This window comes from Bidens hawaiensis, unplaced genomic scaffold (assembly GCF_021521415.1).
Source record: "Bidens hawaiensis isolate Kalapana, Puna unplaced genomic scaffold, B.hawaiensis_p1.1 tig00002236_1, whole genome shotgun sequence".
In the NCBI taxonomy this organism is placed as follows: Eukaryota; Viridiplantae; Streptophyta; class Magnoliopsida; order Asterales; family Asteraceae; genus Bidens; species Bidens hawaiensis.
The window spans coordinates 1,642,392-1,663,868 of NW_027491119.1; the positions used below are offsets into that span (position 1 = coordinate 1,642,392).

General features: G+C 35.3%; 1 protein-coding gene and 1 pseudogene across 1 annotated transcript; both read right to left on the reverse strand.

Annotated features, from left to right (window-relative positions):
- Nucleotides 1-1,101: 1,101 nt before the first annotated feature.
- LOC143612829 (uncharacterized) lies at nt 1,102-6,761 on the reverse strand. Its single transcript, XM_077086719.1, has 4 exons — nt 6,448-6,761; nt 2,707-3,199; nt 1,415-2,591; nt 1,102-1,337 (listed from the first exon to the last, which is right to left on the reverse strand). Exons 1-4 carry the CDS (start codon nt 6,713-6,715, stop codon nt 1,308-1,310), a joined length of 1,968 nt encoding a protein of 655 aa, XP_076942834.1. The 5' UTR covers nt 6,716-6,761; the 3' UTR covers nt 1,102-1,307.
- Nucleotides 6,762-12,151: 5,390 nt separating this feature from the next.
- LOC143612109 (ethylene-responsive transcription factor 12 pseudogene) lies at nt 12,152-12,681 on the reverse strand (annotated as a pseudogene).
- Nucleotides 12,682-21,477: the final 8,796 nt, after the last annotated feature.

Sequence of the window (21,477 nt, forward strand, 5' to 3'; positions counted from 1 at the left end):
TATGCAAAGCACGGATATTGCCAAGCAAGCATGTGGTTATGGTCACTAAATATAGTAGGAAACTGACGTGCAAGGAAGGGAGACCATCTTATTCTTCACGTAGGTCGAATATGGCACGCGTAACAAGATCTTCATCTTTTACCGGTTCACCAATATTGGCGAGGGATCTGCAACCCTTGAGCGCAACGAAGGTAAGCAGCTGGGTTTTGTCACCTTTCATCTCAATTTTGAGAAGCTGTTTCTTTAAGGTGTATGCTCTGCAAGACGTGTGAGGTGCATAGGCCCGTCCAACAAGGGCAAGCCAGAGATCACAAGCATTTGTACATGAACATGTTGGGAAGAAGCTTCAAAAATGATAAGAATTTATCAACATACGAGCGTGCGAAGCTTTGGAAATCCCATGTGGATAATTAAGGTTATCCTCAAGTGCAAATGTGACTTCAAAAAGTGTTAGATGTTGGGGACAGAGAAGGTATCATTCCATCCATGTACACAAATAAGTTGTGGGCAACAAGGAGTTGAAGGATGGCCTTCCGGTAACCACGATTGATAGGGGATAGGATAAACGCAAACTTGGAGACGTGTGGGAGGTTTTCTCACTTGATGTAAACGCAACAATTAAAGCAATAGTGTTAAAAAATGCTTAAATGGTTTTTCATTTTTATTATCTTTTTGTTGCTCAAGGTTCACCGTGAAACATGTTAGTTTCAGTCTGTCTGTGCCAACTAGAAGAACGGCATGGGTACTGACGACAAAAGAGCCATCAAAAAAATGCATTCGGTCGTAATATAATATTCCGCCAAGTACCTTCCGGAGCGCCTGAGATTGCAGAGGTCAACGATGTTCTGATCGTAGGTTCGCCAACCGGGTGAGAACACAATGTTGGTCTTCGTGTGGCGTGATACGGCAAGTTTCCAGTTGCAGCTGTTGTTGATGGCAGCTAGTCTCTATGCCATGGTTGTTATGGGTGGCGGCTAAAGTTAACTTGACTCTGATACCAAGATAAACCAGGGATAGTTTGTATGTCGAATGTCGATTGTGTACCAAATAGTGTTATTCATCATTCATACTAAATAATACCACCGTTTTAAGGGTTTAACGAGGATCCACATTCCAAATCCATCTAAACTAAAGCAACATCACATTAGCTAAATTACCAACATATATTCATCAGGTCTATCACATCAAATACACATAAGCCACATTCGAAAGTTTGAAACCATCATTTTCTCCATAAGACATAAAAAGGAAGATTTCCATAGAAACTCACAGCTTCTTACAACGATTCTTGTTTTCTTACAAGGATGTCATACTTTTCCATACTTATCAACATATCCCTGCAATCAAAAGTACCTAACTGTTAATATTATCTAATATCTTTATACACCCTAGGGGGCATAGTGAGAAAACGCACCTCAACAAGTTTCACAATTTTTGGTTGTGATGAGGTGAGATAAACATCAATTGATTCTTGGACGAGTGGAACCTGCTCTGGTGGTAAACTGGTGAGAACCTTATCAACAGCCTTTTTAACCACCAGTTTATGAGCATCTTTGCTCAATTTACCATCACGCCATTTCGGTTTCACTAAATCTTTCACAAATTCTATCAAAGCTGCCCGAAAGTGTCTAAGGGATTTAGATTCTCTATGCATATCTCCTTCTGCATCAAATTCTAGTTTATAATTATTAACATCTCTTTTGGGCCCACCAAGAGAAGAGTAACCACTAGCATGTACTTCACTCGCTTGTATTATATCCCCAGTATGTTTTTTCGCTTTACTATCATTTTTTGAATTTTCTGGTTTTGGATCAGCAACTTCGTTACTATCCATGTCCATATCAGTATCATTAGCATTCTCATTGTCATTTACATGACTGCCAACTGAGAATCTATCAGATCCATACTCTGTTTTCAGTTTCTCTTGTATAGGTGAATGCGTACCGGAAACTGATGGCACGCGATTTGAAGATGATAATTTGGATAACTTCTCATCAACTTTTATCGGTTGCTCAATACTATCACGAAATGGATCATACTGGATATCTTGAGGATATATTCCTTGAGACAAAAGAAATGTTGACCTAAAAGGCTTTGATAGCTCCCAATCGTAACTAGAAACTTTTGAATCAGACTTCCAAGATGGTGAACTGTAAACAGTTGAAGTCTTGGGCCAAGCAGGCCCATGATAAGTTGAGTTATGATTGTGATTATGAAGCCCAAAGTGGTATCCTTTACCACCTAATTCTTCCATCTTTGGTGCAACAGAACCCCAATAGGCTTTTGGGCCTATAGTCTTAGCTTTCTGCGACACGGAAGAACAAGCTATGAGAGTTGGTGCCGCTGCAGAAGTTGCCAGATCAGCTCTTCCTGTGCCTACATCCTGAGTTTGACTTTTCTGATGCCCGTTTTGTAGGTCAACGACATTTACAGGCGACTCTTTTACATGACGAAATTTACAATAAGTCCCCTTAATGCACCAGCCTTTTGCAAAGAAATCGCAAACAGGAACCAGTGGTTTGTTTGCTTCCTTAACTTCCACTGCAGGTGACGAACTTTGAGGTTTTATCAGGGAAACATCAGCTTCCAATCTGAGAAAACCTAAAAGATATTAGTATCTGTTTCTAGACAAACTAAAGCCACTAAAAAGTCAACATATTCGTTGACTGATAGTCAAGAATTTCAAGTGTCAAAACACAAGTGCACCTGTGATCCTTTAGATCAGCAGCATTCACGTCCTTTGCGTTCATCTGTGTAGTTTGTTCCTTAGAAACTGGAACTTTGTCAGATTCATCAACTGATTCTCCAACCGTCACTTGTTTACTGGGTTCATTAATAGGATTAGTGGTCTCAGCAGTTATGATTCCACGATCACATTGAGAAGCTTTCTCATCAACTTTCTCATGATCAGATGTGATTTTTTCCTTCGAAACTGATTCTCCAACCGTGACTTGTTTACTGGATTCGGTAATAAGATCAGTGGTCTCAGCAGTTATGATTCCACTTTCACATTGAGAAGCTTTCTCATCATCTTCCTCATCATCGGATGTGATTTTTTCTTTCCGAACAGATTCTCCAACCGTGACTTGTTTACTGGGTTCATTAATAGGATTGGTGGTCTCCGCAGTTACGATTCCACCATGGCATTGAGAAGCTTTCTCATCACCTTCTTCATGATCAGATGTGATTTTGTCTTTTCCTGCAAGGGTCCATAGTATATGTCTATCAGCAATCGGATTCCAGGTTCATGATCCCCAACAACATTCCTATTTCCTAATTATAAACTTAAGCCTAACCATAATAAAGCAGCATATCTAAGACATGCATAAAAGGAAAATTAATATTAATACTTATTATAATTACAAAAGCCCATGGGATAAGTTGCATCGGTGCGTCACTGCATCCTACCGTATGCTACAGATCTAGTTGTCATCCTATCAAACTTACAATTCAACACCAATGGGAGTTTTAATGATTTTCACAAAATATCCATCAACGTCTACAACCTACACACTTGCCTAATTTGTATCTAAAATAGCACAGGACACAGTTCTTAATTCCTAAAAGTCTTGATGTCTGCACATGTTTACACCACCTGATTTCTTAGCATTGTCAAAAGTTGCACTTCGTGTACTTCATTTAATTCAACTTAGTCTAAGAAATTCAGATACCAGTAAAATCACACATTGTTTAATCTGGTCTGTCAAAACAATTCACCAAAAAGCATAAACTAGCTACGTATCAGCCTGTATCTATATAAAATTGGTAATGCCAAAAGTTAAAAAGAAATAACAATTCAAACAAAAATTAAGCAAGATTCATTATTTGTTGTCACCTACCAAATGGTTAAAACGTAAATCTGAAAAACTGAATCTTGCCTCTCCTCGCCAAAGACGTGCTTCTAAGCGTGCTTGTAAGTTGAAAGAGCTCCTCGTCTTGCATCTACGTGAGGCGCTCGCTTGTACGTTTCATGTGTTTTTTACTACTATGGATACTATTAGTAGTATAGACTATAGAGTAATATTAACTATGGGATTAGAAGCATAATTCAGTTAAACTTTTAAGTAACCTTATTGTATGGAGTTGCAGTAGAAGCAGCATCTCTATCTTCTAGAATAGAAAAAAGGTATTCCCCCATCCCACCCTCCCCACTTCCCCATACCCTACTTACAGCTTGCTATGAGTGGGATTTACTGGTTACGTTTGTTTCTGTTGTTTGCTTAGTAACTTTGTTGTATACAAGGATGTAACCCAACTTTTCAATGACGTCAGGTTTTGTATGAGTTCATTTAGGTATTTTGTAGCTTTATTAAATGAAATGCCATCATTTGCTGATGCCAAATAATTGTACAGTTTCATAAATCTTAGTTACGTGTTCTCATTCATCGATCTTTTAACATCGTGTATTTTGAATTGTTGGTTTTCCCCTTAAACCCTGTAGTATATTTTTGTCATTTAATGTCATGATAAATTAATGTTTTGTTGGTTACTTCAGCTACTTCTAGCTAAGTCAGGTTTTGCAGATTTTCTTATACTTGTACAGTTGTACGTAGCTAGTAATAATTTTAGACACAACAACACATATCTGGTTGTTTTGATTAAGAGACAACTGACTTTACAACCAAGATCCAGTTGAGTCATAACTTCTGTTGAACAGTAGTCATGTTTATAGAGAGCATTGTCTTTTTCTTCTTTCTTTTATTTCCTTCTGTTTTCCTCTTCAGGCATTAAAGCAGATTGGGTTTATACTTTATAGTATGCATATGATTGATATTTGCTTCTTTTACTGACTTCCCTTGAAGAGAACCCTTTATATATCTGTTCTAACTTCTTTACATTGTCTGTGTTACTTAATTAGGGGTTATACATTTACTCATCTCAATCGGAAATTTGATTCTATATAATACGCTATGATTTCCTTGTGTGCAGTTCATGCCAAATCAGAAGCTACACCACATTTTCACAGATGACTGTGTAATCAGCATTATGCATCTAATCCCCTAGATTTTGACACTTACAATCCTTCCACTATCTAACGAAAAATAAGATAAGAACAAATGATGACCTATTAGTCACACTTACAGATATATTAAAGCCTTTCCATTGTTTGTAATTGCTTCACTTGAAATAGATACAAGCCCACCAAATAAACTAGCAGTCCCTTCACTATACTTCTTTACTTTAATTGTTCTCTAAATATAAACCAGGTCTTATGACCAATACAAGGAATCCATGAGAAACCTACATATCTAGGGCCACTTAGCTTCATACCTGATTCTGTGGTTCTAGTAATCCTCACCACTAAGACAATTAAAAATGAACACTGAGTTCATTAGCCAACAACATTCCAACGTATAGACATAATATAAGCTCAATTGAACATTCAAATAACATAAGTATCTCTAAAACACAACATTATTGCAAATTCATAAAAGAAAAGAGTTACACTTGACTTTCTTGATGCCAAATCTGGTACATCAAAAATATGATACATATTTGTCTAACAAAATCAACATTTTACTTTTTTTCATACAACTTTAAGATCTTTTAAACTTGTTACATACTTGACATGATCATCAATTTTTTCGTAGTTATTAAAAACCCTTGCCTCTTGCGCCTATGCCCAATTTTCAGGCGAGGCTCAATAAATGCACTTCTAGTTCCTAGACGAGCGCTTCGACATTATCTACAACAGAAACATGAGAAGATGAAAGCCAAGCAAAAGAAACGCAAGGAGTGCTATTTAAACTTAGATCTAGGAGAGGTTAAAGGAATCGCATTGAACATTTTGCTATTCAAGTTTTGGAATTACATTTGAATCATGACCATTTTAGAACTTTTGATAGATGATATTAAATGTTATATAATAGTTTTTGTTTATTTTATTTGAAGAATAGTATTATGTTTCATATTAATAACATATCATTAATTTTTTATTTAAGTGCGCTTTTTTTCCTCAGGTGCTCGTTGTTTTAACGCCTAGGCCCCAGGCAAGACCTATGCACGTTGATAGCACATTCGATTACTATGTATTTCAAAATGTTCTAGTTTGCAGCATTTTCTGATTTGTTAGTTGACTATAACAAACTTATAACTACTGATTCATAAACAAATAAGCATTCGCCTAAATGAGCATTCGGCATCGGCGTCATCAATTACCATGTCATGAACCTAGAATGCTCTCTATCAGATAAAATTCACACACATTCACATGCATTATTCACAAAATAAATAAGCATTCACACGCCCTAATCCGTAAACAAATAAGCATTCACCTAAATGAGCATTCGGCATCGGCGTCATCAATTACCATGTCATAAACCTAGAATGCTCTAACCAGACAAAATTCACACACATTCACATGCATTACTCACAAAACATAATCAATATCCAATAACCACAGCTCAATCAAATAATATAACAATAATAGGTCAACAGATAGCTCACTTTTTACACCGTCTAGGTTTTCGATCGACCGCAATACATCCGGCTCGTGTTGTTCATCATCTTCTTCATCATCATCCACTTCTTCTTCTTCCTCTACCTCCTCTTCTACCTCTACTTCCACTTCTTCAAACTCTTCGTCTTCGGAGACTTCTTCTTCGACTTCTATCTCCTCTTCCACCTCGATTTCCTCGTACTCGTATTCTTCTGAGTCCGATGCCGTTGCGGATCGGTCGCCGGCCGGCGGAGGAGCTGCGACGGAGCTAGGCATTGGAACCGGTGGCGGTGGTTGTTGTGAGGGTTTGATTGGATTTGTAATTGTAACTAAATTCCCCCAAATCAGTTTATATACAGGTGGTTTTCAGCTAATAAATAAATCTATTTCAATTATTATTATTATAATTATATGTCTAGTTTAATTTTAAAAAAAAATCATAAATATCGGTCAGAATATCGGTACTGATAATATCGACGATATTAACCGATATTTGACCGATATATCACCGATATTCCTGATATCAGTGTTTTAAGTCATAATTATTAATTTTTAGTGTTCAATATTAATGTTTTAAGTCTTAATCGGTTCCTATTTGTTGTGATTATTAGTGTTTTGTAAGTTGCAAAAGGTTAATTTGTTAGTGGTATGAAAGTTTACTGAATTATTAGTGTTAAATTGCTATATATATGAACTTTACATGATACTAAAGTCACCGATATCTCACCGCGATAACCGGTATCTCAGATATCAGTCCTTGACTGATTGCCCATATTTTTCCGCATTAACTGCTTAGGTCGATAGAAAGAGATTCCAATTATATCCTCATAAATTTGAGATTCCGTATTTGTCCTGAAGTTACCCCGTCGGCGACTACTTGTTTAAAAATCAAAGCCAATGGCATGTATCCAGACATAACGCGTCACCAAGGGCATGTTTCCAAGCATTAATAACTAAAAAAGTACACTAACTTTAAAATTCAAAAGATAACTCGTTTAAATCGAAAGTAAGAACAATGTTCGAAGCTTGAGGTGTGGAGCATGTTGCATGATCACCAAACTTGTCTACATTGATCGATGGTTTAACTTTTTGGACCTTCAAAGGAAGGAGACTTTAGATGGAAGCTTGCCGTCGGCGAGGGGTTATGTTTGGAAGCATGCCGTCGACGACGTGTTATGTTTGAAAAAGTGTCGTCGGCAACGCGTTAAGTTTGGAAGCGTGTCGTTGGCGACGGGTTAGGTTTGGAAACACATCTAAAGTTATATTTATAACTTTGTTAGTATTAGTTGGCATCATAGTTGGCTACCTTAGTTGAAAGATGTGAGAGTATAATTTTGCTTTAGTAGTATATGTGAATATGTAGATTGTCAAATGTAGAGTCATACATAAACATTACCTGTGACTTGTGTGGTCAATTTGACTTGCGGTTTGTCTACTACTAGTATTTTGACCCGCGCTTCGCGGCGTGCGTAACCATTCGATCAACTAAATTACATTTAGGAGTACCGTTGATTTAATAGAATAGCATGCATGACCGAGCGTTACACCGGTTCTTTCTATATTATACAAATAGTGAGATCGACTAAAAGTAGCGGGCATGCCTCTACACAACTTATAATTGATCATATGCTGCCATCTACAAAAACTATTAGCAGCTTTGTAATTGCCTTAAGATTTTTTTTTCCGAAAGGCCAAAATATCAAAAAGGAAACATTCTAGCAAGCAGCTCGAACTTACAAGAAAAAATAAAAACAGAAGCAAACAGGACAAACGAAATTATTAGAGAAAATTGAATCTACACCATTTCTCCTCTACCAGCTAGCCCTTTTGTTTATATTCTTCACCCAAAGAAGCGAAATGGTCTTAACTGCATGCCTTAAGATGACAATTTAAGTTTACATTTGGTAACTTGCTGTAATTTACAAAATAATATATGGAACTTTGTGTTAGTGGACCTATTGTTTTGGCTTCAACTTTATGCCTGTAGTTTTCAAAAAGAAAACTATTTAGGTATGTATCGATTATCATAATACTATTAGGTGCTAAAAGATAAATAGTTTGAAATAAATTTAACTCAAACCAACCAACCAACAGTTGCTACTTTAAAAAAAAATAGATCTTAAATTAGAATGGTTTTTGTTTTTTTTTTTTTGGCAAATGCTGATTGTTCTGCTTTTGAAAAGCATATATATGGTTACAAATTGCAAAGACTAATTAATTCAATATTAAGGTCAACTGTAACAAAACTACTAGCTTGTGAACCCGACTCATCTTAAAAACATGCCAAGTAGAATGAAAACGGCCCTTCGCTAACACACTTATGTCAATGTGGCATTAGAGTAGTCTACAAACTCTCAACAATATCTTTATTATATTTAGGAATAGGAATACTGGTTTTAAATAATCCCACCTATGGCCTATTGGTAAATATCAGTCCCAACTTTACACTTGCCTGCTGATCGTCCCAACTATTGATGTATTTGTTTTTAACGGGCCGCGACTAACGGTTGTTAACTCCGTTAGTGATTTGCTGACGTGGACCTTCTTCTCCGACCGGAAACCTGCAACTTACCTCCATTCTCCCTAATATCATCACACCATCTCCCTCCCTCTTCAAAAGATATCGGAAATTAGAAAATGAAGTAGATTTCATCTTCTTTCATGGCCAATCCCTATATACCAAACCCGATTTTATTTTCAAAAATTTGAAATCAATGTTACACGATTTACAAAATAAGCATATGGCTTTTGTTAAGAGGATAAAAATGAGTCGAATGATGTGTCAATTACCTTGAATGGTGCACGATTGACGAGGGTGGACTTCGCCGGAGACAACAACGGCGGCACGTCGGTTAGGTTTCGAATGAGGGGAAAGATAGAGAGGGATGGTGTAACGAGATTAGGGAGAATGGAGGCGAGTTGCAGGTTTCCGGCGTGATGCGGCCGGAGAAGAAGGTCCACATCAGCAAATCACTAACGGAGTTAACATCCGTTAGTCGCGGCCCGTTGAAAACAAATACATCAATAGTTGGGACGGTCAGCAGGCAAGTGTAAAGTTGGGACTGATATTTACAAATAGGCCATAGTTAGGATTATTTAAAACCAATATTTAATGCCAAGTTCCTCTTGCAAAAGTACATCACATATTCTCATTGCATAATGATATTTGCAGCAAGAAATATGTTTGATTATAAACTTTATTAATAAAAGAAACTCTAAACTCATTTATATTTTTGGAATGACTCCTTAGAAATGTTGATTATGACATAAGTCGATCTAGACCTGGATTCATGAATTCTGAGGTTACATTCTTGCCATATGAAATAAACAGCAGCCCAAGAGTGGCTATCCAAAATGGTTCTACAAAACACACACTTCAATTTAGTCTGTCTTTCTTCCAATTCTTTGACCTAATACACTTATATATAATTAGTCTAAAAGAAGTGTATCAAAACAAAAAAAGCCAAAATAGTCATTTCAACAAACTGCTTTATTAGCTTAACATCGTTATATAGTGTTATGTTTGACTACAGAGGTTCAGTTAATTTTTCTCAACGTTTTTGTACTTATATCCCCTCTGAATTTATAAAATTGAACATTTGTTATGAAAATGTTAACATGACTTCTAATTTTGTCTTCTCCTTTATCAAAACTAAAAGTGTGTATGTATCGAGTTCAATGACTATCCTAGATAACATAAACTGAATTTCACAATTGGGGTATAACTAATCAAATGTAAAATAAAGTAATATTACATGGATTCCAATACTTACATGAAACAGATTGCATGATAACCATCAGAAAGAGAAGTCAGATGAATGAAACATCTACAGACACAAACGCACAAAACAACTTGTAAAGCAGCACTTACAACCTTTATTTGCACAAAACAACTTCTAAAGAAGGATGTACAACTTATATTGCATAAGAAAGTTGCTATTTGTATATGTTTAAGATCAAGAAGTTGACTGAGGGATCTTTGGCATGCGACAACATTTACAGATGATTTAGCTTTCTTGAACGTGCCGGATTGATTCAGTGTTTGCCGATGAAGATGAACGTGGCAAAGGTGGAGAATGGGTCGGGTCGGGTAGTATGAAGGTGGAAATAATCAACACGTGTAATGAAATGTGGATAGATTATGATGGGGTAGACACGTATTATGATGTACAAGTTTAGCTTCATATAGTACAACCCATTATGCAGAAGAAAGTTTATAATTGTAATATATATAATATATAACCAGGTGGGCCTAATTTAGACTGGGTTTATTAATTATAAAGGGTGGCTTGGGCTTTCTAACAAAATCTAAACTGTGTTTATTTAACAAAATAATTTGTAGATTTGTTTAAGTTGTAATCTAACTTATTAATTTGGTTTTAGTTTTTGTGTATAAATGGGCCTCTATTCAATTTGCCAATGATTTACTGGACCCTTATTAACTTGATCTCAATTCAAGGCGTATTGGCTCCTCAAAAGTATTTTTATGCTTGGTTCAAAAGATAAATGTAGCTTTATATTTGGTTTTAAATTAGCTAAAATATCCACACACGTATATACATAAAATTTTAAAATTACTTACTACTTCACCCAATTTTCAAACCTATCCGTCTAGCATAGTCTAGCATACTGTTTAATTATTGCTTCACCTTTGAAAACAATACATCAAAGTACTTGAAATCTGTCAACAAACAAGTTCATTTGTTGACTTTTAAAAAAAATGTTTTGATGTTAAGAACCAAATAACATAAAATAAATAAATAAAACAACTCTTTGCAACCTATAATAACCATAAACACTTGCAATGCAAATATTAAACGTATCCCAAAAATCCACCAATGCATAAAAATACCAATCAAATTTCATATTAGTATGAAAGTTGCAAAAGTCGTTAGGTGGAGACTATACAGTTGACTGAAGAGTTGGGTGTACATAGAGAGTACTTGGAAAGCGCACAAACATGAAAACTATAAAGAAAAATAAAATTAATTTTATGTCAAATATCAAGTATATTATACACATGTCAAATATCAAGTTTACTAATATTTATTACAAAATAGATGAATATCAATATTAATAAGAGATATATATTTTTAAAATAATAAATTACTCTAAAAAAATACTAATCATTAATTAAAAAATTATAATTGTTCTTTAATATTATAGAAATACAAATTATGTTTTAGCATTTTTAAGTCAAAATTAGCTCAATTTCACCGACTTGATTTGATTTTGGATGAGGTCTGACCAATTTGATCGATTCTTAGTATCCAAACGGAGTTAAAGAAACTCGTATCGACGACATGCCTTATAGCGAGTACTCTCCTTAATCGGGGACTACTCAACCTTGAAAACTTCCTTTTACAACATGGACTGCTCAACCTTGAAAACCTCCTTTTACAACATTGATTAACATATAAAGATTCATGTCTCATACATTAAAAGCAAAATATGAACAATCATAATAATAATACAATAGAAAAGGCCTACATAGCATTTCACATCCATTTTTTTATGTTAACAACAATGTTACTGCTAACAAGTAATAACACCTGCAATACATATGTTAAATAAATGTACCCCAAAAAATGCACCTAAGCATAAAAATACCAATCAGATTTCATATTAACAAAGAGCTTCATGTTTCATACACTAAAAAAAATAAAATAAAATGACCTACATTGCATCTCACAGCCTTTTTTTTCTTTTACTGAAATAGAAATGTTACTTCTACTCTACTTTTCACCGATAAATCTAAACCGCAAATCTCAGAGCCAAATAGGCGGAGGCTCATTCAAATCTATACCCAACCCACGTCTCACAATCCCAAAAAACCCCACCGTCTTCCCATCACCCTCCCACCCCTCTTCCATCACCCTCCCACCGGGACCCCCACCGTTGTTCACCACACCAGCGTGGTGAACCAAAACATGTCTGGTAGGTGATGGGGCCACCCACCTGATATGTTGGTGGTGGTGGTGCTGGTGGAGGTGTGGTGGAAGACAGTTTAGGTCCAAAGTCAAAGACGGCGGGGACGGTGGGGGTGTTGGGAAGTTCGTCTTTGCCTTTGGACCCCTGAGGGACCGTGCGGCGCCGTCGTAGACCAATGCAGCTTCCTCGGGTGTGTCGAACGTGCCTAGCCAGACCCGGGTTTTTTTCCATGGGTCCCGGATCTCGGCGGCGTAACGGCCCCATGGGCGCTTTCGTACGCCTCGGTAGTGTGAGTGTGATGGAGTTGACATGAAGGATGAAAGGTGAGTTAAAGAGGGTTTCAGAGTGAGAGTTGGAGGGTGGTGTGAAGGAGTGGGTGGTTAATGTATAGGTGGTAAAATGGTGGTGGATGGATAAATGATAAAATTAATATATATATGCATTAGTTTTACTTTGTATTTTAGTATTTGTAACCCTATAGTTACATATGTACGGAGAGATGGGTAAATAAATCGGTTAATCAAATCGATTTGAAATTGAACCGGTTTGTAAGTTTCTGCATCAAAACGGTTTCATATCGGTTAACCGAATCGAAACCAAGAAAAAACCGGTCAAAATCTGAACCGAAATCAATTATAACCTGGTTAATAAATCGGTTTCAACCCGAACCAAAACCGATTTTAAATCGTTTTGATTTTTGTTGACCAAACTGAACCGGTTTCAGCTCAAACTGGTTTTGAATTTAATTAAACCGGTTTGTGCTGACTCTAGATGTATGTATAAAAACGTGACATGTGATATGATGTTTAGCCACTTTATAAATTGTTAGTGATCGATTTGGGTTGGTTAACTCAAAAGGGATTAGTGTTTGGTCAAACATGTTTTATCTTATAGGTTATATATTTAAAAGATCAATCAAGTAGCATACCAAAACACCATACATCTTATCTTACTATGCTGTTAAACAAAACATTGCGGACACATGGCATCATTCTATTATGTCCACATAAGATGCAACCTAGACTCTTAGTTTTGCATCCACTTATTCACCGACTCAGAGATCGATGCAAGCTTCTTTTTCATGCATGGTACTTGGACGATGGTACGATTATCTGGCACACTAAAGAGGTGGCTAAAGCATTGGATATTATCAGGGCCAAGAGCCCTCGTTTGGGTCTTGAATTAAACGTTAAGAAAACAAAATTATTTTGGCCAACATGTAATGAGGAGAAGATGCAAGATGGGTTGTTCCCTTGTGGGATTGGAAGACCAGTACTTGGTGTGAAACTCCTTGGTGGCGCTGTGAGTCGGGATTCGGGGTTTATTAGTAGCATGGCTATGAAAAGGGCATCTAGCGCTGTGGAATTGATGAGTTGTCTCCCAAAACTTCGGGACCCTCAATGCTTCGCTCATGTATGGGGGTCGCTAAGTTGTTGTTTGGCCTAAGAACGTGCCAACCTATGTATGTGGGGGGGCTGTTTCTATTTTTGATAATGGCCTTCGAGGGGCGATTGAGGACATCGTGGTTTGTGGGGGTCCGTTTTGTCGGGGATTTCCAATGGAGGGTAGCATCACTTCCGACCCGTTTTGGGGGGTTGGGTTTATGTTCGGCCAAGGATGTTTCTACATATGCTTTTGTGGCTTCGAGAGCACAATCATGGAGCTTGCAGGACCATATTCTTCGGGGATGTGGTATTAATGAGTTGGATTCTGATTATGGGTGTGCAACTCGTTTACGTACTTCACTTCTCGATTTTGATCTTAGTGGGTTCTCTAATAAGGACACCGCCCCCCTTAAAGCCCAGCATGCTTTGGCAAGTGCCTTATTTAGTGGAATCGTCCAGAGTTTAGAAGCAAAGTTTGATATATCCCCTCGCCAAAAAGCGGTGTTTGAATTCCTTCGGGTTCCTCAAGCTCAAGATTTTCTAATGACCATCCCCGTTGAAAGATTGGGCTAACAAATGTCGGGGGTGGAGTACCGGGCTATCCTTAAGTACCGGCTAATGATCCCTATGTTTCCGACTGATGAGCCTTGCCCAGTTTGCCGCAAGGTTTGCTTGGATTCCTTTTGAGACCATGTTGTGTGTGCATTGCAAAGAATTACCTGGTTTTAAATACAGACATGATTTGGTTAGAGATGTTCTGTGCGATGTTCTTAAACGAGCAAGGATTTATGCTAAAAAGGAGGCCCCTGTTAACTTTCTTACAGATCCGCGTGAAGGGAGGTCTACGTTAAGGCCAGCTGATATTCTTGTGTTCGGGTGGACGGGGAGAAACACGCTTGTGTGGACCTTAAAGGAGTGTCTCCTCTTGTCGAGCTCCGAGACCATCAGTTTGTTGCGGGTCAGGCTGCGATGAAGGCCCAATCGCAGCAAAGTTGTCAAACACGAAAAAGCCTGCTTAGAGAATCAACATGTGTTTCTCCCCTTTGCTTTTGATACTTTTTGGGTTTCTAGCCCCGAAGACTGTGAATTTTCTGAGTTGGGTTTAGCAGGTAATACATGGTACCCTTTCGGCCCCTACATCCCAAAGCTTCATTTTAATTAGGATTGACTTTGCTATTTAAAACGGGGTTGCGGCGCAGCTTGTTGCTCGTTTGTCTGCCACATTATTGTAATTGTTTTGGATTTAATGAAAATTAATGTTGATTTACATATTAGCTAATTATATTCAATAAATAAATAAATAATTTAGATCAGAATTAAAATTAAATATGTATATTTGTCATTCCGTCCATAATTAGCTAACTAATAACATGAATGTAACCTCTATTTTTAATTACTTATAATTTACTAACTTATGCTACTAAATAGCCAAAATAGAAATCAAAAGCATTTCACCATATAAGGCAATCGACATTGATTAGTTATTACTCGAATATCAAGCTTCTTCACAAAATATTATCAAATATAATGGCATTCACATAATTTTATAAAATGCAATTTCATAAATTAACTGACGAATAACTTCCATTATACTATATGATTTCACTATATTTGTAACTTAATGTTTTTCAATATTATATTTTAATTACTCATACAAATTATGTGATATTAGAATCTTATACATCTAATAATAAATTTACTAGCAAATATGTTAAATTGTTAAATAGTAAACTTGCAATTCTCATAACTTTTTATTCATCCAATTTATTCTAATTACAAAAATCTTAATATTTACGTAAAATAGTCTTTACACATAAATTCAGAATTTTATATTTATTCAAATAAACAATCATATATGTTTGATATGATTACCTTTACCTAACAAATTTATTAATTTCGTGTATGATGCACATCCCACTAACATAGTTAATACATTCTAGTACACCAATACAAGGTGTCCAAACATGTTGATTGGGAGCTTAGGTACAAACTATTATTTGTTGGGTCCACCAATTTAAGTAGAGAGTAATATCCATTCTCGTGTGCCACTGACAAGGCAATTTAGTACTTCAACAATCATTTTGCATCTTCGTGAATTACACGGTACGAAGATGTTATGCAGTTGGGTGAATACAAGACTACAAGAGTGTAGTTTATACAAATAAGAGTTTGTGATAGACTGATATCTTGATATGAAGTCCTGGCTTTAGCTTGTATCACGTTGTATTTACTGTGCCATCTTAAATCATATAATTTAAGATAAAATCATGGTCTGATCAAATTTTGTGCCACGTCCTTTTTTACTATATATTCTTTATATATTATTATTACTGTTACGATTACTATGGATTACTTATTACTTTATATATTCATTTCATATGTTTTTATGAACGAAAGAAAGAGAAGTTACAATAAAAAAAAATAAACCATATTCTATTATTCTTCATAGGGACTTTTATGTTACCATCTACCAAATCAGTTGAACCCAAAAAATAATATTTCTTACATACGAACCCAATCCATGACATATATATGCTACATATATCTTTCGTGTAGTGATTAAAATGAAGACGATAAACCCCAAGTAACACACCAAAACACTATACATTTTACTACATCTCAAGATTTTTATCTCTTTAATAATCTTTTTTTTTTTTTTGGGGGGGGGGGGGGGCTTATTATTGAACACATTATCATTTTTTGATTTCAGAAGGCGCAATAACGTTGCTACTAAGATAACATTCAATGGCTTGTATTGAGCTTTTGACTGTGAAAGTTGATGGGAATGCGTGGAGCTCCATTACAGTATTTAGATTATGATGGGTAATTTTGCACAATTTTGCACTAGGTTGAAACTTGGGCCCAAATTTATTTACCGCCAGCCACGAGACATTCAAGAAATCAGTGATTCTTTGTTTAGAAGGTTGAACTGGTGTGGCATGAGACACGACAATACACGGTTACATGTGGTGATAGATACGAACACGACATCGTAAATAAGCATTACATTTTTCCCAAACATGAGCACAAATTTGTTAAACTTTTTTATAAACAAGTTAGCATGACACAAGCTGTTCATGAAAATGATACATAATACATGTGTATTGAAAAAAAAGTGTCAATAATTCATAAACATCTTAATAAATATATAAATACATAATCCTAAACATTATAATCATTGACGTCTAAAAAAATGTATGAAAACCTTCATGAATCTTGTAAAACAAGTTATTATTTTACACGTTAGTACCCCAATATCATATGTTTGTAACAATCTTAAATATATAAAAACGAAACCTCTCTAAATTCTCTCAAGCCACCAGATTGTTTTATTTGTAAATGAATACATCTCATGCATTTTACCTGAATTCACGGGTATGATTCTCACCAAACCTAGATAACTCTTAAATGGGTTATAACATCTCATTATATTAAAAATTAATCTTATCAAATATTTGATATGAAAATCCAATAAAATAGGGATATACAAAAAATTAGTATCCAGTTTTTTTAAAATATATTATTTATAATTAAGAAACAATTTTATAATAAAGAAAATAAACGAGTCATAGGTATCATCAAACCCAAATAACTTTAAAACAGGATTATAATATTTCATTTATCTGTGAAACTATTTTATCACCAAACCCAACTATATTAATTATTAACTTTCTTACAATAATAAAAAGTAAAATTCAAAAAAATATATAATTATTAAAAACGAATAATGTAAAACACCCCCGTAATACAGAGGATAAAATTCAGTTATCTAATAAATTATATATTGCATCCTTTAATGAGTTATTATTACTTAAATAATAATCAACACATTTTTTACCCATTTCACACTTTCACCCGGGTAACTTCAAAATGTAAACACTGGTCAAAGACAAGCTCCATCAGTGTCTCCTGACTTTGTTTCATTGGCAACGTCAGTCAAGAATATCTTTAAAATTCAAACAAAAATATGAGTTCACAAATAATTTATTTTATTATACAAAAATCAATGAACCCAATGTTTATGGGTAACAAAGGGTGTCAGAAATTAAATAATTAAAAAACATTAGGTAAAGATGTTCTTTACACTTTGAAATAATATTTTATAGAGATGTTTAGGCTTGAACCGAATCAAGAACCAAATTATTAGAATTTGAGTTTTTAAATCGTTTGTTTTTAATTTTTGTGATTTTACCATTTGAGTCTTAATATTTTTTGAGGCTAAAGAGAAGGCATTACCCAAAAATAATTAATTTTGACCTAAATTTTTTTGTTAGTCAATAACTATTTGATAATTTTACATTTGAGCAAAAAATAATAGGTTACACTGTATATTAAGCTATTATTAATCACTTAAAATTTTAAAATAATAATCATATCTATAAGTTCAGTTCAGTTTTTTCGATTTTAGTTACACGCAAACAAAACCGAACCAAAACTTCGCTTTTTACAACAACATAAAATCAAATTACTCATCAGTTCTTGATTCGATTCCGTTATTTCAGTTTGATTATTTCGGTTTCAAATATATTTTCTCTATTGTTGAATGTAGGCCTTTAAACGAACCGAACGTTCGGTGAACATTCGTGAACCGTTCGGCGGGAAGTTCGTTTACATTCGTTTATTTAATAATCAAACGAACATGAGCAAAAAAATTGTGTTCGTTTAATTAAACGAACGAACATGATGAATACATAGGTCTCAATCTCTAGGCTCTGCCGATTTTATTTGTGTTCGTTTATGTTCGTGAATCGTTCGTGAATCGTTCGTGAACACATTAATTTCCTTAATGAACGAACACGAACATAAAATCCCGTTCGGTAAGTGTTCGTGAACCGTTCGTGAACACATTATTTTCTTAACGAACGAACATGAACAAGACCTTATTCGTGTTCGTTCGGTTCGTTTACACCCCGAGTCGAATGTTGATACACATACACTCATACACACCCTTAATATTTTATGCCAAAAAAATCTACATTTTTGTCGGGTATTGTGACAAAAGATTTTTTAAGCTTTTAGTGCCTGCTAAAATTATTATTATTAATTATTAATTAATAATAATATATTTATATTAATAAAAAGTAGGTGAGTGGGAGGGACCACCCCCAGCCGCCGCCTGATAGGACTTATCAAAGTAGCGTCACGTGACTTTTTCCACACGCAGTCTTTACTCCACTCGCTTACGTAACCAGACAACCCAACTTATTGTATTTGTACAATTTGAGCGTGTATACGTATATTTACACTCCGTCAAGGGTCAAGCCATAGTGGGTACGAGTTCGAGCTCGAAATTAAGGGAGGCACCTTAGTTAGTCTTAAGTTTGATTTTGAAGTTAAACGAGCCTAAAATTGAGTTGTGACGGGTTCGCCCCCTTCCACTTTTTGTCCAAGTTGCGCCACTGTAAATTCACAACCAATCAAATCTTTTCCTTTTCTTTTCTTTATTTCCTCAACCATCCATAACTAGCTGGTTAATACTTGCTAGCCCGCAACACCCTGTTTCACGAGTAAGTTAGTTAAAACTTCACTGCCATTCAAAAAAAAGAAAGAAAAGGAAGTTAAAGCCTCGCATTTTATTTGGCAGTGAAGTTACGGTTTAACTACTCCTTTCTTGTTAAAACGACAACATAGATTCTAGTTACGAAGACTATCAATATGTTAGGATCATCCTGCTATTATGAATTCAATTTGGTATGTATGTGTTTGTGTGTCTTACAAACATGAGTTTTTATTTATTTATTGTGTTAGATTGTGTATGTTGTAACAATCGAGCGTGTTTATTTTGAGTTTCGCATGAACAAAATAATTTGTTTGTAACTGAAATTAATAATCGAATATATAAATGTGTTATGTTAGAATCAGATGTTATTTTATGTAAAACTGAAGAGTTAAATTTATCTGCTTTGTGACCAAATGAACTCCTTTATATAAGGGTCGAATCGTTTAGCCATCACAATTATGATTGACCATAGTTGCCACATATGATCATTTGGAACACTACTCCGCTTAAGTGTGAGTAGTCAATGAGTGGGTACCTCGTGAGTATGTTCACGTCAATTAGCTTACTTTTTTCAACCTTTGGAGTCCCTTTTACATTTAGTTGGTATAACGCATGGTCAGTCAGTGAGTGTCTTTTTCTCTTTACATAACACCTACATGAAGTTGATCATCCGTCATCAATCATTAATAACATTAATGCTTATATAGGTAACTAATCACCAACTAATAATGTTTTAGACCTACACGAACGTGGTTTGGTCAATCATACTAACCATTCAACTAGTAAAATATCTTTTTTTCCCTTTTAATTACCAGTTCTTGTGGATAATAAATTGTATCATATTTTACCAAGTTATTTCATCAAGCTTAGAGATAGGGACACAATGACGTAATCATATCATCCGTTATTGTCATTCACCGAATCAAAAAATCGATAACATAAAAGATATAGAGGTAGCTGGCCATCAAATAATAATGTTTTGGATCTACACAGGATGGGGTGTGGACCATGTGGTCAATCACACTAACATCCAACTAATAAAATGTCTTTTCCCCCTTTATTTATACCAATTCATGTATTAGTCGATGGCTAGCTGCCTAGAAACAGAGATGCAATAATCTAATCATATAGTCGGTTATCGACATTCACTGCATCAAATAACTAATAACATAAGCGTTACATAAACGCTTAGTCATTAGCTAATAATGTTTTGGACCTATACGAGATGTGGTGTGGTAAACCACACCACCCGTCCGGCTTGTAAAATGTTATTTTCTTTCCTTTTTACCAATTCATGGCTATGACAAATCGTACCATATTAAACCAAGTATATCTGTTCTTTTATCGAGCTTAGAGACTATGTATCCTCTAACCATAGTAGGCCTGTCATTTTTACCAATCCGAGAAAACCCGTATCCATATCCGAACCCGACCTGAGAAACCTGAACCCGAAAAAATGCTAACCCGAACCCTAACCGAAGTAATTAGGGTCGGTTCTTGGCTCCGAATTCTAGGATACAGGTCAATCCCAAAAACCCGAATAAACTTTTAGTTTTAAAACCATACATATGATTTTAGGTACTATAGGCTAAGTCTTAGCCGTTGACGTTATCAATTTAGTCCAAATCGACTGTTCTCATTTCACCTACTATGAATGATTATTGTTTATTAATGTTTTAATTTATGGCTAAAAGCAACTATAATCCAACACTCTAATCACGGCATACTGAACATGATTATGTCGGTCTTGTTTATTATGGTTAAACTTTGTTAAATCTTACTCTTTTTAAGATGTTTTATCTGTTTATTTTTGTTTTTTTATTGGTTTATTTACATTGCGACTAAAGAAGAATATGTTACATCTACATTTAACAATATAGTGATACTCGAAACCCGGTTAGCCCAATCCGAAGAAACCCAACCCGAAGAAACTGTGAGAGATTTGGTTTGGGTTTCGGGTCTGGATTTAAAACTTTGAAACCTAGAGAATCTGACCTGAAAAACTAACCCGAATAACACCCTTAATCCATAGAGTACATTCAATGTACATAAATGGCTACAACACAATGTTGGTTATTCACAAATCACAATCACTAAAATTAAGTGTATCTACATCTCTACCTTTAAATACCCGGGACATGTATAAGATACTAATAAGTTCTTTAGTTATTGTGGGTGAGAATGTGAGATTGTAAAACTAAAATAATAAATAATATTCTACT